Genomic DNA, 17558 nt, shown 5'->3' with positions numbered 1-17558 from the left:
GGAGAGAGACGCCGAATCGCGTACGCCAGCGTTTTATCAGGGTTCAAAAGTAGCCGTTGGAGGTTCACAGAAAATATCCGTTAGAAGATAGGGGCCGTTTGTTATCCAGGGATTTTTTACTTAATATGTATATTGATTAGAGACTTAAAATAACCCATCATAAATTAATTGGTTAAAGGCTTTATTTTGGGAGAACCCAAAAAGTAATTTTAAAAATTGGATTTTTTAAAATTACATTGTAATATTCACTATGTTGTTGTATGTTTTTCATATTTAATATTATTTACATAATCAAAATCAGAAAAACAACATCTATATAGATTTGTGATAGACCCATTTAGTAAAAAAAATAAAAATAAATAAACATTGGGTCTATTTAAAACTCATTAATATATAATAAGCTTTTATATAATTGAAAATAAATTTAAATTTAATTTATGTCTAAATATTTATAAAAATACATTTATATTTATGTAATAATTTTTTGGGGAAAATATATTTATGTAATAATTAATTAGATGCATAATATTATATATATATATATATATATATATATATAATACTTTTATATTTATGTAATAATTAATTAGATATAATATATGTTATATTTTAAAATTACACATATATATAGATGTTGGAGACTTGGAGTAGAACATAGTTATTTGTAATATATATATGATATTTTGTAATGTTGACTTGATAATTAAGTATATTTGTTAATGTGTAATATAATAAATAATTATATATATAAGTACATATATTTCAAAAAGTTGTGTTTTGCAAAGAGTCAATTTCAAAAGTGATAATTTCACTATTTTAAAAACAACTATAATAATAAGTATTAAATATTTAGTTCTCTTTAATTTAAAAAATATATATTTAATATTTAGCTTTCTGATAGAGTATTAGAACTTATGTATTCAAAGTTATTGATTTGAGTATTTACAACTGAATTATTTATAAAAATACAATTAATCAATGTGACTTGTAATGTTAGTAAATTACATCTTGTATGGATAAAATTTGTGTTGTCCTAAACAATTTATTCATAATTATCAATTCAGTAACGTGTCTTCAATGTGAGTTTTTGAGTTTGACCAATTTAGCTATATTATTTTAAATTACAGTTATCTCACAAGTCACAACTAAGCATTATAAAACAAGTTGTGCTAATATTCATATTTAATAACACATTTCTTTATTAGAATATCATACTTTAATTATTGCAAGCTTCAAATTGTATTCGCATTATAAAACAAGTTGTGCTAATATTCATATTTAATAACACATTTCTTTATTAGAATATCATACTTTAATTATTGCAAGCTTCAAATTGTATTCTCATTAAGACTATGTAAGAGTAAACGGTTAAAACTGGTATATTAATATGATTTGAACAAATAAATCTAATCTAAAATAACTTGTTCATTTAAATATTTCAAATGTGTATTGAAAACGGAAATAAATTATTTTCAATTTGAGTATTCTCAAAACCAAATTAAATTCAAATCCATTTAATTAATGAAAGCACACTCTTAACAATAATCGAATATGTTCAAATACTTGAATATTTGAACTTTTTTAATGGCAAGTCAAATTCTCTATCTCATTAAGTTTTGTATCCGTTAAAGTTTTAGGAGATCAGTTTTATATAAAGTATAAACTCATATCATGACTTTAGTTTATCATGTTATTATTTCTATTCTAGTTCTCTCAATAATGTTTTTTCGATAACTAAATTTTATATTAGTGAACCACGTTAAATATATATTTTTATTATTATTGTTTACGTCATTTTTTTTGTTTCGTTATAATATAATCTAATATATTTATTTTTCACAAATTTATAGTATATTACGTATATGCCCTTTACAATAGTTAGATTGATATATAGAGGTTAATAATTAGGCTTGTTTATAAATTTAAGTTAAATACAAATTAACCAACATGTCATATGTCAGGATTTGTTAGAGAATGTTTGGGACTAATTGATTGGTTGACTACAATTAAACTTTAATTTTAGGACAATGGCCTTTCATTTATTTATTTATTTTTGTTCTGTTCATTTTATAAGTAACTATACTAAGTCTAGTTTGACCTTCTAAATTAAAATAATAATAATAATAAATATATATATATAGCCATGTTAATATTTTTGTATTCTCACTTTCTTTTTTATATAAATAATATTTTTAATTTTATAAAATAAAACAAGTTCAGCAACGATCAAGTTAACTTGTTTGATGTAAGTATATTTGGAAACAATCCAATCTGGATTATTTAGAAAACAAATATATAGGTTTGATGAAAAAAAATCAACCTTATAATTTTTTATTTCAAATAATACAAATTATTTCAATTATTCCTGCATTAAACAAGTTAACATGTCCCAGTTGGATATTAAACAAGTTAACAAATTAAAAACCTAAATAGTTTACTTTTTCATCAAAATAAAGTATTCTTTAGATAAATTTTTTTAAAATCATAATAAAAAACCAATTTGGGACAAATAATAATATTTAATCTTCAACTGCCTTTCATGTAACCATCAAATACATCATTATTTGTTTATTTAAGAATATTGACACGTATTCCCACTATAGCGCTAATTAAATTATTTGGTGTATTAATTAATTAATTGAATCACATTTTTTTAATGAACACTTAGAGCTTATTTGATATAAATTATTTGAGAGGTTTTAATATTTTTTTATTAAAAATCTAGTTGGATGAAAAAACAGTTTGTTTATATCTTTAAATAGTTAAATTAATATAATATATTTTTATATTTAAAAATTAAATTAAAAATATTTTAATTAAAAATTTAAATGAATTGATAAATAAAATAAATAAATAAAAATAATTGAATGGATGAATTTTGAATAGAAAAAAAAGGCCGTGTCAAATTCTTAAGAACAAATCAAAATAAGGCATTAAATAAATTTTGTTATTTATGACTTTCATATAGGTTAAGCCGTCTTTCGGCAATAGCCTTTTGCTATGGCTAAAAGGCAATTTATTCTCTTGTTAAGTGAAAAGAATTAAAATAAGTATTAATATTTTAAAGAAAAATATATAATATTTTAATTTATTTATAAATTGATTATTGAATGGATATGTGTAAAGATAGGGAATTATTTAAATAATTATGATACGAAATTATTAATATAAAAGATGCCGTTTACGGCGGCGTTATTTATGATGATTTGCTCTTTCTATATCACTGTCTAAGCTGGCATGAATGTTAGAATTTAAAGTAAACATTGATTTGGGTTATTTAAATAATTTAAAATATTTATTTTTTAAATTAAAATAATATATAAATATATTAAATTATTATTTATTTTGTTTATATATATCAATAAACTTTTAATTTTTTTATTATTTTTTTTTTTTTTAAATCATCTCTAATTATTATTATTTTTTTTCATCCAATTGAACCAATACTAAATATTGTCATAACCAGATATGCATGGACACCTTGGCCGGCCAGATAAGACCAGACCAGGCCCAGGCCAGCTGCTCTTTCTTTACCTTTCTGGATTTCGGTTATTTCGTTAGTGGCGGGCCATCAATGGTTGGTTATGCACCTTTTCTTTATTATTATTATTATTATTAGTATATATATTCATTCAAATTTGCTCAACTAAGGAAGTAAGGATTATTCGTTATTTAAATATCCCAATACAATACATATTATCCCATTCTTTCTTACATTCATCTTATAATTCAATTTATTAAACAAATTATCTTTTATTTTAAAACTATTATTTTTTTATCATTATTTATTAATATTCATTAAAAATTTACTTTTTAAAAAATTCACATACTCAGAATTATTGAATCCATTGTTTTTTTTTTTTCCAAATAGTTAAGTTGTTTTGGAAAACTCAATTCCAACCTAAGCACCGTCATGAAGTCTATGACGGATTAAAACTCATTTGATAATCTTCTCTTCTATCAGTCAATGAAATGAAACATGTGTTAGAATTTGTAAGTCTGAATCTTAATAATTTATATTGATAAATCGTGATAAATTGTTGTTACGGAAACATATATAAATCTGTAATGAAGAACAGTTCATTAAGTCGTTCTTCGTTGTTTTTCAGATCTTCTCTTGATTTTGAATCTCCCAATTTTGAATTTGGACCTGGATCAAAATGTCTGATCTGTGTGGGTTTAAGTCATCCAATCATCTATCGATAGCCCTTGAGTGTTATTGAGAGTGAACAAAACATCTACTTTTGTTTGATTAGTTTAACCTAATAGATATATTATCTATATGAGTTGGGGATTTAATCCTAATATACATATTTACTATTCGACATATCAACAAAATAGTAAATGATATATTTTTATTTTTTTAGTCCGCTGGATTCTGCTTCTGTTTTGAAGTGCGATTAATCTCCACGGGTTAATCATATGGCCCGCAAATCTACTCAACCAATTTAACCAAACGAACAAAATTTGTTATCTGACAGGCTTGAATCAAAGACCCCAGAGAGGTTTTTATATAAATATGTCCCTATATTTATTATAAATGTCTAAATAATTTTTTTTTTTTTTTTTATGTTTTAATGAATCATTTTAATTGAGTTTTAAATTATAACAAGTAATATACTATTGCTAAATAATACTAGCCCAATGACGTCATTGCATTGCAAAATTAATAAATTTTACATTTCCTTCCTTTTTGTTCGTCATCATTTTCATTATCATTGTTATTAGTTTTGTGTTTGTCTATTACAAAAATTCAAAAATAAACAATATCAATTTTAATATAATTTTAAAGAATTTTTACTTTACAAATTTGTCATATTTGACAAATTAAATATGAAATACAACTTATACAAAATTGAAATATAAGATACGAGCTCTCTATAATCGTCGTGATCAATCATCATCATCACATATTTAACCATCAATATACTTCCAGTATTTTACACCCAAACCATCTCATATCGTTATCGTGACATCTTACTTCCACTTTGAAAAACCACCACGATCTAAATAATCTGTCATCTTATAATCTCACACTTTCATACTTCGATCAAATACACATCTCAATTTATATATTCTTATATTTTTAACCCTCAACATCACTTTAGAGCACCAAAAAAAACTATCTCATCTCACCAAGTCACTATGTTATAAGCTTTCTAGATCTCAAGATTGACATTGCCTCTTGCCTCTTTCTTTGTGTCGTCCTCACTAATTCACCTCACTAATTCAGAGAGACAATTTTTTTCTTATTAGTAATCAAATCAATTGTTGGTCATGATAGATCGATATAGAGAACTTATTTAAAGTTATAAGTTATACAATTTTCTCTTATAAAAGGAAGGCTGTTAGGTTACTTAACCCATTACTTAATAATTTTGTTTAAAAAACGGTTAAAATCATTTCATTAAAATTCCAAAAGTTGTAGGATCAAGAATCAAAACTAGGCAAATTCTAACTACGATTAAAAGATGACAATCAAACGACCCTAAAAAAACCCGATTAGTAACAATCAAACATACAAAAACACAAAGATTACAAACAAAGATTATAAATTGTATCAAATCATAATTATTTCAATCAAGATTTTTATTTTCATACCAACATGATGTTTCAACCGGTTCTCTTCCTCTTACCTTTTAATACTTAATTATTTTACTCTTAACTAAATAATTTATATTTATAATTTTGTGTATGCATATCATTTATATAACTTTAACTTATATATTATTAAATATTCAAATTTATATATATATAGTATTTATTTGTAAAATTATTTAATAAATATTTATTATTTTATTATATATATATATATATATTTTTTTTTTAAATTTATTAGTTCTTGAGTTTGATTATAGATATATATATAATCATTTTAATACTATTAATGCTGATTTTTTTAATGTTTTAAATAAACACGACCTCAATTCAATTTATATATATATATATTATTGTTGTATTATTAATGATTTTGTTTTAAATAAATTTTGAAACATTAATTTTATATATTTATATTTATTGTTAAAATTATTATACTTTTCATTTATTATTTAGACAGATAAGAGAGAAAGAATAAAGAAAGTTTATCAGTTTTGATTTGTAATTAATTCCAACATAGCATGACCCATAATTAAGATTAAGATAACAGTCAAAATTTAGAAAATATTTTCGTGAAAAAGTAATTACGGAAACGCGTTTAGCATTTGTACAGGGAACTCTTTCTCTCCTTCATCTCCTCCATTTACGCCACCATTTTGAACTATGTCATCTCTCTCTCTCTCTAAATTATCCAATTTGATGTGTCTTCTCATGGGCATCAACTCCTCCTCTTCATAGACAGATCATTGACAGCTATTCTTCACACCAAACCCTTTTCCATTACTTTAATCTAATTCATCATCTTCATCATCTTCATTCTCAATCTCAATCTTCTCTAACAATAACAATGGGGGACGTAGTAAAACAGATGCTGGCAAAGCCAATCCAACTAGCAGACCAAGTCATTAAATCAGCCGATGAAGCCAGCTCTTTCAAATCAGAATGTTCCGAACTAAAATCCAAGACCGAAAAACTAGTAACCCTTCTCCGTCAAGCCGCTCGCGCCAGCAACGATCTCTACGAACGTCCAACCCGTCGTATCATCGATGATACAGAACAAGTCCTAGACAAAGCTCTTTCCCTCGTCATCAAATGCCGAGCCCACGGTCTAGTTAAACGTGTATTCACCATCATACCCACCGCCGCATTCCGGAAAATGTTCGCCCTACTCGAAAACTCAATTGGTGATGTATCCTGGCTTCTCCGTGTCTCTGCCCCAGCCGAGGATCGAGATGATGGGTATCTCGGTCTACCTCCAATCGCAGCTAATGAACCAATCCTCTGCCTAATTTGGGAACAAATCGCTATTCTTTATACTGGGTCACCGGAAAATCGATCAGATTCCGCCGCCTCTCTAGTGTCGCTTGCACGCGACAATGATCGTTACGGGAAACTTATCATTGAAGAAGGCGGCGTCGTTCCTTTGCTCCGATTGGTTAAAGAAGGGAAACCTGAAGGACAGGAGAATGCTGCGAGAGCGATTGGACTTCTGGGTAGAGATCCGGAAAGCGTTGAGTATATGATTCACGCCGGCGCTTGTTCTGTTTTCGCGAAAGTTCTTAAAGAAGGACCGATGAAAGTTCAGGCTGTCGTGGCTTGGACTATATCGGAACTTGCTGCCCATTACCCAACCTGTCAAGATCTATTCGCTCAGCACAATATAATCCGTCTTCTCGTCGGCCATCTCGCTTTCGAAACAGTTCAAGAACATAGCAAATACGCCATCGCCGGAAAATCCCTTCACGCGGTTGTGGTAGCAAACAACAACTATACCGTCGCCGCCGCTGGTGCCGGAGCCATCCCTAATCTCATCGACGACGATGATCTACATAATGGAAACAAAATCAACCACCCATTAGCCAAAGCCAATACCAAGAAGCCAGCTGCCCCTAGTCAAATGCATCAGGTAATTGCAAATACAATGGCTATGAAAACTCAACCCAATCAACAACCTCAAAAATATCAAACTCAACATAGCCATTTGGGTTCTGGTGTAAACATGAAATTAGGAGGAAGGGATCAAGAAGATCAAGCAACAAAAACCCATATGAAATCAATGTCTGCCAGAGCCCTCTGGCAGCTCGCGAGAGGAAATTCCGCCATTTGCAAGAGCATAACAGAATCAAGAGCCCTCCTCTGTTTCGCAGTCTTATTAGAAAAAGGAAGAGATGAAGTCCAATACAATTCGGCTATGGCATTAATGGCAATAACCAGTGTTGCAGAAAAAGATTCCGAATTGAGAAGATCAGCATTCAAACCAAGCTCACCCGCCTGTAAAGCAGTTGTTGATCAATTACTAAGAATCATAAACGAGGAAGATTCAGATCTTCTAATCCCCTGTATTAACTCAATCGGGAACTTGGCTAGAACATTCCGGGCAACTGAGACCAGAATGATAAATCCGTTGGTGAAGCTTCTAGACGAAAAGGAAGTAGATGTATCTATAGAAGCAGCCATTGCATTAACCAAATTCGCTTCAAGTGAAAACTTTCTCTGCGTTGATCATTCGAAGGCGATTATAAGCTGTGGAGGGACAAAGCATCTAATTCAACTGGCTTACTTTGGGGAGCAAATAGTTCAGACGGCGGCTGTTATACTTTTAGCTAACATTGCTAAGCATGTGCCGGATAGTGAGGAATTAGCAGAGTTGAAGGTGCTGAATGTTCTAGAATGGGCATCGAAACAAGGGCAGGTTGTGCAAGACGAAGCGGTTGAGGAATTGCTGATTGAAACTAGGAGTAAACTCGAGCTATATCAATCAAGAGGTTCAATGGGATTTCATTAATTTCTTCAATTCAACAACCATAAAAGGTTTATTGTATATAGGATATAACATATATGATGATATTTGATTTGTTTGATTGATGGATTTAATACATAATTAAAAGTTTAAAATCCCCCATGATTCTTGTGCTCTGTTTTTTTGTTTGGTAATTTGACTAAATGGCCATATCAATTACATATAAAGTTTGAAAAATGACATTTTCAGAAGAGAATATCTTTTCTTGTCATATAACGCTATGAAATGACAATAATGTTTGCAAAAATGATCAAATGAATATTTTCGTCTTGTCTTAAGATAAGCCCAAAAAATTGTTTTTACAAACTTTATTAGGCTTTGTCATTCCCTTATTAGAGTCTTTTGTCAAATTTCTCATTTTTTATATGTTATATATAAAGCAATAGTATGTATATATAATATAACTTTAATATTTGTATGTATATATAATATAACTTTAATATTTTAACAAATATGCAGTGATCATTGATTTAAATGTTTTAGACTTATTTCTAATTCAATACATGTTTATTATTCAAATACAAAATCTATTGACTCAGTTACAATTCAATTAAAATGAAAATTTCTTATTGATATAACCTATATCTATATTTAGTTATTGGTTTAAATTTTGGATACTAAAATATTATTTTTAGTTTTTTTTTAGAAAAACAAACTTTGAAAGGTTGAAAGATTAAAATTTATTGTCCTCTCTTTTAGTATTGGAGTGTACTTGATTTTTTTATTTTTGCATCACTCAGATTTGAGTTGTGTTACGTTTTGTTTGATCCGACTTTCTGTTTAGTTGGATCGGTTTTTTCGTCTTGAATTTTTATAGTTCAAATAATATTCTCACATTAGTAGGTCATTTGTTGTTCTCATACCTGCAATTGTGTTAGTGACATTTTCTTGAGTTCGTGTATGCCCCTTCTTACATGTATCCTTATATTAAATAATCGGATGTTGAGTTATTTTTCATATTTTTAACAAAAAAAAAATTATTGGATTTAATTTTTCATATGAAAGACCTCTTACATGTATCTTCTCATTATTTGTATTAATTTTTTTCACTATTTTGGTCATATATTTAGATAATATATTTTCACTTGGTATGACATTTTTCGGCGTTGTTTATCCATCATCGACTAAGGATAATTTAACTATCGCTAAGAATATTTGGTAGAGATTCTTTTGACACCGTTTAATTAGTTCGTTCGACTTGCTCTATTTCAAAATTTATAGTTTATGAACTTAAATGATTATCTTTGGAGAAAAACCCTAAACAAATTACATGATGAAATAAGTTTGTCCGAAGAGTTTTATTTTTGTAATTTTTTACAATTTGATATCTAAATCATCACTTGTTTATTTTAATTTTGTAAACTTATAATTCAATACATATTTATTATTTAAATACAAAATCTATTACTTAGTTAGAATCAATTAAATATATACAACTATAAAATGACTATGAATAATAAAATAGGCACTTTTAATAAATAAAAATAATATAATATTTTGGAGAGAAAGAGTTGGTTCCCACGTCTCCCATTATTTAAAAAACTATTTTTTTACTAAGATCGTATACATTTTTAAGGTGAATTTAAAAAAAAAAAAACATTGGATTAAGCTGTTGGAATTTATAAATAGGTATTGTTTTCTTTCTTTTTAAAATTTAAAGAATATTGATATATAATCAAAAATTAATATTTTAAAAATAAAATTTTAGTTAATATTAAATGATGGAATTGATAAAAAAAAAATTATTTTATTAAAATAAACTGAAACTTAGGAGTGAGCAAATGGGTAAAACCAATCAGTTTTGTCCGATTCGTATTAAATCCAAACTAAGTTTATCAAATCCGTAATCCAAACCATTTTACTAATTAATATGGATCGGATACGGATTGGATTGAAAATGGTTTGGATAATCCAAACTAAAAAATATTTATATATATCAGTTTGAAATTAGTCAACAATTTTTTTTTTAATTTTTTTAAAAAAAAAAAATAATTGAATTTTTTATTATTATTAAATTTGAATATGAAAAAAATAATAAAAAAAATAATAAAAAAATAATAAAAAATATTATTGTTAAGTGATGATAAGTAAAATATATATTATATTAAGATAAAATTTAATTTTAAAAAAATTAATAAAAAAATATATTTTTATTTATATAGTTTGGAAAATTTGGATAATCTTAATCCAATCCGATTTAATTCAATTCGAACTCAATCCGATCCAATCTCAGTCCAATCCGAATTAATATTTAGGAATCAAATTTGATTGGATTTCAGATTAAACCACCCAATACTCATCCTGTTGAAACTAACCCAGCCAAAAACAAAATAACTTTCATTTAAGGAGAAGAAGTAATGAGAAAGAATAATAGTTAACCTTGACTCCAATAATGGTTTTAAATTATATTTTCAAAGGTTACAAATTATAGAGAAAACCGAGGAACGTGGTCGCAAGTTTCTTATATTCCCCATATTTTTAATCAATTTTTTAATTGCTTGGAATCCATTGTGTTTTTTAATTAATTGCATTATATATTGTTGATATATTTAATGCAGATATTAGATTGTTTTAATTTTGATATAAGACAATTTTTAAAAATTAAATAAATACAAATTTGTTTTAAAAATTGTAATCAAATTATAAGTATTAAATTGAATTTTAATTTAAATAAGATGTGAAATAAAAAAGAGATTAAAGTAATTTAGGAATTGTTAAAATGTAAATAAAATGATTTAAGTGTACATATCATATGAAATTCATTTTAAAATATTAAATTTCTTAAATTTTAATAATATGAATATTCTTATTAAATACTTTAAAATATATATATATTTAAATGAGAAATTTGACGAAATGATCCTGAAAAATCCCATAAATGTGCGGTTAAATTTAGTTGCACAAATAACCATTTTAAAATATTTTGACGAAATTACCCGTTGCGTAACGCGAAGGGCATTATCGTCTCGCGAATGAAAAATCGGTGAAATGTCCAGAATTATCATGCTTTTCGCGGGACGATTGTGCCTTTTACGTGACCCGACGAGGTAATTTCACATACTATATCTTCACGTGACGATCCTGCCCTTCGCATTACGCGACCGAATAATTTCGTTAGAATATTTAAGTATAATCGGCACAATTAAGACATTTTTAGGTCTTTCCGTCAAATTTCCCATTTAAATTTAAATTGTATATGATCTTCTTCTATTCTTTATCGGCGGACCCACCAATGACAGAGGGAGGAAGGAAAAAGATCTACCCGGCACCGTGAGATGGTTGGATAATCAGAAGGGTTTTTAAATCTGACGGCTTAGAACCCTTTTAGAGGTACAGATCGTCGAGTTCTCTGTTACAATTGATAATGATCGCACTAAGGGGGCCGTTGGTGTAACCGGTCCTGATGGAAGGCATGGGCATTTGGCGAGAGACTGTCCTAGTGGTGGAGGTGGCGGCGGAGGTAGTTTCAATGTTGGAAGCAGAAGCTCCTACAACTGTGGGCAATTGGGACACTTTTGCCAGAGAATGCCCTAACAATGCATCTTGATTTGTTTGTTAGTTCATCTTTTGGTTGATACCCAAAGAGAAAGGGGTTTGCTGTTTTGAGTGGTACATTTTCATGAATCTTGAAAATGTTAATATCACAGCTTGCTTATTGGCTGTAATTCTTGTCATCATTGTCGTTGGATTGAAGAAAGAATATGTACTTAAAAGCGCAAAAAGGGAGAACATGTGCATGCTGATGTAGTAATAAAGATAAAGACTACTTGATCAGGTGGTGGGGGCATGAAAAAGTCCACCTTTTGTATTCACCAAACGAATCTTAAAAAGCTACACACAACCCACATTATCTAGTCCCCCATTTTCAATTGTGATTCCTTACTTTTTTTTTTCTTTTGACCTCCTTTTCCTTTGTTTCCTACATGTCATCTGAAACCTGGAAGAGAATAAAGAGACAGTGAGTGATTTCAGATGACTGGACTTGGCGTCAAAAGAATGTCTTCAGACATCATCCATCATGTGTTGTTGTGGCTGGCAATCTCTATCTTCTTTTTATTCAATATTGAAACAACACCCTCTTTTGATTTGGATTCACCAACCTAGCTATGTCGACCCTATCCTCATCCTATATCATATGTCCTATTTATACATTACAGGTCATCAAGTAACTCCCATCACCTAGCTATAGCAATTAGCAACTAGCAATTAGATAATTTTCTTTAACTAAAGCAACCATTTTGACGAATTTGTACACATACACACATAGGTCCTTGTAAAGCTATATGTCTTCCCCCTTTTGCTCTTTAACCATTTTCTTGTCTATGAATACAAAACTCCAATGTCGACATTCATTCTTCTCTTCTATAAATTGGAGTCACTAATCAACCATTCAACCTCCCCCACTCCAGCTAGCCAATTTCAGATCTAACCCACCTCCATTATTCCCAAGCCCCTGTCTCAGAGGTTGGATATTCATTCATTCATGGGTATCTCCAAAGCTGTGATTTTTCTATTCCTTTTAGTGATCTTCTTCTCAATCGCAGATGTTTCATCAAGTGCCACGTTTACGTTTCTAAACAAGTGTGGTTTCACAGTTTGGCCAGGAATTCTGGGCAATCCGCAGCTAGACACAACCGGTTTCCATCTCCAAAAGGGTGGTTACCGATCTATACAAGCTCCAGCCGGCTGGTCTGGCCGTTTCTGGGGAAGAACTGGCTGCAATTTCGACAGTTCAGATAAGGGCTCATGCACAACCGGTGACTGTGAATCCGGACAGGTAGAATGCAACGGATCAGGAGCAAACCCGCCCGCAACACTCGCCGAGTTCACCCTCGGTTCGGGTTCTCCAGACTTTTACGATGTCAGTCTCGTGGATGGTTTCAATCTTCCAATGATGGTTGAGCCAGCGAGCGGAAGTGGTAATTGTGGGTCCACAGGTTGTGCAACCGATATTAACAAGTGGTGCCCAATTGAGCTCCAAACCGAAAACGGGCAGGCCTGTAAAAGCGCCTGTGATGCGTTTGGGACCCCGGAATATTGTTGCAGTGGGACCTATGGTTCACCGTCGGCGTGCCAGCCATCGGTTTATGCACATATGTTTAAGGCGTCGTGTCCGAAATCTTATAGCTACGCTTTTGACGATGCATCGAGCACTTTTACATGTACAAACGCGGATTATACAATCACGTTTTGCCCTGCAGCTAGTACAAAGACATGGAATTCTACAAAACCCAACGTTCGAAAGAAGATATCGAGTGATTGGTCGTGGTTAGTGAATCATACTGTTGGGGAATCGTCGTCCTTCGCCCATCCTTGTTTTTTTCTTCATACAATGATAATTTTGGTGACTGCGTTTATTACGGCTTTCGGGATGTACTGATTTTACAACCTCGATTAGATTGTCAATAGAACACAATTGTAAACAACATGATCCGATTAAAAACATTTGATGGAGCTGAAAATGTTTGAGCTAATATCAAGGGCGGATCTTTGCATTAGGAGTAACCCTTTTAACGACCGATAATACCGTTGTATTCAATGGCGGAACCAAGATCAAATTTAACCTGGGCTAACAAAATACTTAAATAGTATAATTTATATATATTTTTTTAATTATATTAAAATGAATATAAGAAGTAACGATAACGGTACATACCAATAAAACAATTATTTTCTTACGCTTAAATTACTATCACCTGTACTAAGTCGGGGACGTATAAACAAAATGAGACAATTGTATCATAAGAGTGTTCATATTAGTATATTGTATATATCTTGTTACCTTGTTTAGATTCCTAGATTAGTGGGTTACCTTGTTTAGATTCCTAGATTAGTGGTTTACCTTATTAAGAGTCTTTTGACTAGTATATATTGTAACATTGTTTATCAATAATAACCACGGGATTAATCTCTATCATGGTATCAGAGTAAAGATCCTCTCAAGATCATCAATCGAATTTTTTTTTCTCTTCCTCCCACCTTGCTGCCTCACGCACAAACTTCTAATGTCTGTCCCACCTACTAATTCAGACTCCTCCTCCAATCAAAGTCAGACGCCCACCACCATGTCTGTTTCTCAATACCACTCTGCTTTCTCTGTTAACAATCTCCGCTCCATAATTCCTATCACCCTAGAGATGGGTAGCGAGGAATATCTCTCTTGGGCAGACCTTCTCGAAAACCACTGCTTGATTCACAATGTTTACGAACATCTCAAACCAAAAACTCCCAACGCCTCCGAAACACCTTCAACATCTTCCGAGACCGACTCTCTTCTGTGGAAACGCCTTGACGCCCTTGTCAAGCAATGGATATTTGGAACAATATCCAAGGATCTACTAAACACGATCCAAAAACCTGGTATGACGGCTGCTCAGGCTTGGGAACGTTTAGCGAATATATTTCAAGATAACACAGGTTCTCGCGCTATGTATCTTGAAAATAGGTTTTCTCAAATTCGTCTCAATGATTTCCCAAACATGAGTGCTTATTGCACTGAATTGAAGATGATTGCGGATCAACTTGCTAATGTTGATTGCCCCGTTTCTGAAAATCGACTGGTGTTGCGTCTACTTGGGGGTTTGAATGAAAACTACGAAACAATCGCCACCATAATAGGTCAAAAGAAGCCTCTCCCATCTTTCTACGATGCTAGATCTGATTTGCTCCTTGTTGAAACAAGGAAGGATGAATTCGTCCACACAAACACCTCTTTTATTGCCTCGGACGATCGTAGCCAAGGCCGCGGAAACAACTCTAGCCAATCAGCCCGTGCTACCGGCCAGCAGCAGCAGCAGGGCACCTCTAGCGCGCAGGAACAGGCCGGCCAGGGCCGAGGACGCAGCCAGCGCGGCAGAGGACGCGGTCGCAACACCAGCCGCACATACCACCAGCAGCAGCAATTCTGGGCACCTCCTGGCCAACAGCAATGGGCACAGTGGGCGCCTGCGGGCTGGACAGCACCCCCTTGTCCCTACCCGACACAACAGATCTGGCCGCAGCAGCAAAGCGCCCCCTGGCACGCATCTGGTCAACAGCAACAAGGCGCCTCCTGGCGCGGTTCTGGCTATCAGCAGCAACACACTCGGACAGCAGGAGCAGGCGTACTCGGTTCTCGGCCACAGCAGGCCTACATGGCTGAGACGAGCCAGCAGCAGCCCCAAAGTTACGTTGCAACCGATATCAATCAGGCGATGCACACTTTATCCCTTACTCCGCCTGACGATACTTGGTACATGGATTCGGGAGCAACTTCACACATGACACCCAACTCAGGTAGTCTCTCGCCTTATTCTAATTTAAATTGTGTTAAAAATATCATTGTTGGGAGTGGACAGGAAATCCCGATTCGCGGTATTGGTAAAACTAACTTAAAACCACCCTTACCACCCTTACTTCTGAACAATGTTCTACATGCTCCCAAACTCATTAAAAATCTTATATCTATTCGTCGGTTTACTCGTGATAACAACGTCTCTGTAGAATTTGACTCACTTGGTTTTTCTGTAAAGGATTTCCAGACGGGGAAGGTTATCATGAGGAACAATAGCTCGGGGGATCTCTACCCACTCTCTCTGTCGAGCCAAAGCCAAAAACCCCCAACTAATTCTTCGTTTACTGCAATTTCGTCAAATTTATGGCATAATAGATTAGGACACCCCGGTGTCGATATTTTGCATTCTCTCAATAAATCAAATTCTATTTCTTGTAAGCCCGTTTTAGGGTCTAAACTCTGTGAGTCTTGCATCTTTGGTAAACAAGTTAAGTTACCATTTACCAATTCTGTCTCTTATACTACTTCCCCATTCGATATTATTCATAGTGATTTGTGGACGTCGCCTGTGCTAAGTACAAATGGACATAAATACTATATTCTGTTTCTTGATGATTACACAAATTTCCTTTGGACTTTTCCAATTGGAAACAAATCCCAAGTATTCTCCGTCTTCTCTACACTTCAAAATCAAATTCAAACACAATTTCAAAAGCCCATTAAAACAATCCAATGTGACAACGGAACTGAATATAACAACAGTCAATTTCGTACATTTTGTGACAAAAATGGTCTACAATTTCGCCTCTCTTGCCCCTATACTTCTCCTCAAAATGGTAAAGCAGAAAGAAAAATACGCACCATAAATAACATGATTCGAACATTGCTTACTCATGCTTCTCTCCCGTTAAATTTTTGGCATCACGCCCTCGAAATGACCACTTATCTCCTAAATATTCTTCCAAATAAACAAATTCGAAATTTCTCACCCACTCAACTTCTATATAACCGAACTCCTTCTTACTCTCACCTAAAAATTTTCGGTTGTCTTTGCTATCCTCTTCTTCCTCCAACCACTATTCACAAACTTCATAAACGCTCTACCCCTTGTGTCTTTTTAGGATACCCCTCTAATCATCGCGGCTACAAATGCTACGACCCAGCCTCAAAAAGATTTATCATCTCTCGTCACGTCATTTTTGACGAAACAAAATTTCCCTTTTCTCTTGTCCAAAACCCAAACTCAACTCACCCATCTCAATCCGAACCAATAACCATCCCAATACACATCCAAACCCCGCCCATCACCGAGTCCATTTCCCCACCAAACAACACTCCATTACCGAGCCCATTATCAACTCAACACACTCCACCAAACCCACCATCACCCATCACCACTTCACCAGGCCCAAACCCAAACACGACCAGCCCGTCCACAAGACCAAACCGTCCAAATCATTCACCAACCATCATCAATCCAACACGGACAATACGAACCCGCGCAATGGATGGGATTGTCTGTCCAAAACGCATTTTCAATCTAAACACACTCACATCTCCATCGCCTATTCCCAAAAACCCAAAGTTAGCTTTATCAGACCCGAATTGGAAAGCCGCCATGGACGATGAGTTTAACGCTTTAATTAGTAATAAGACTTGGGACTTGGTTCCGCGTCCTCAGGGTGTTGATATTATACGATGCATGTGGATTTTTAAGCATAAAACTAACTCTGACGGCTCTTTTGAGAGGCATAAAGCCCGTCTTGTTGGTGATGGCAGGTCTCAGCAGATTGGAATCAATTGTGAAGAAACCTTTAGTCCTGTTGTCAAACCAGCCACCATACGAACTGTTCTGAGCATTGCTTTATCGAAGTCTTGGTCCATTCA

The 17558-nt window shown here is 32.4% G+C and overlaps 2 protein-coding genes across 2 annotated transcripts; both read left to right on the top strand.

Moving 5' to 3' along the window:
- The first annotated feature begins 6286 nt into the window (after positions 1–6286).
- LOC124940726 lies at positions 6287–8439 on the top strand. The gene has a single exon (XM_047481262.1). The coding sequence runs from the start codon at positions 6446–6448 to the stop codon at positions 8381–8383; it is 1938 nt and encodes a 645-aa protein (XP_047337218.1). The 5' UTR covers positions 6287–6445; the 3' UTR covers positions 8384–8439.
- Positions 8440–12881: 4442 nt separating this feature from the next.
- Positions 12882–13796, top strand: LOC124939839 (thaumatin-like protein 1). The gene has a single exon (XM_047480293.1). The coding sequence runs from the start codon at positions 12882–12884 to the stop codon at positions 13776–13778; it is 897 nt and encodes a 298-aa protein (XP_047336249.1). The 3' UTR covers positions 13779–13796.
- Positions 13797–17558: the final 3762 nt, after the last annotated feature.

This window comes from Impatiens glandulifera, chromosome 5, assembly GCF_907164915.1.
Source record: "Impatiens glandulifera chromosome 5, dImpGla2.1, whole genome shotgun sequence".
NCBI classification, from domain to species: domain Eukaryota; kingdom Viridiplantae; phylum Streptophyta; class Magnoliopsida; order Ericales; family Balsaminaceae; genus Impatiens; species Impatiens glandulifera.
The sequence above is the reverse complement of the archived record's forward strand: the minus strand, read 5'-3'. Positions and strand labels throughout refer to the sequence as shown.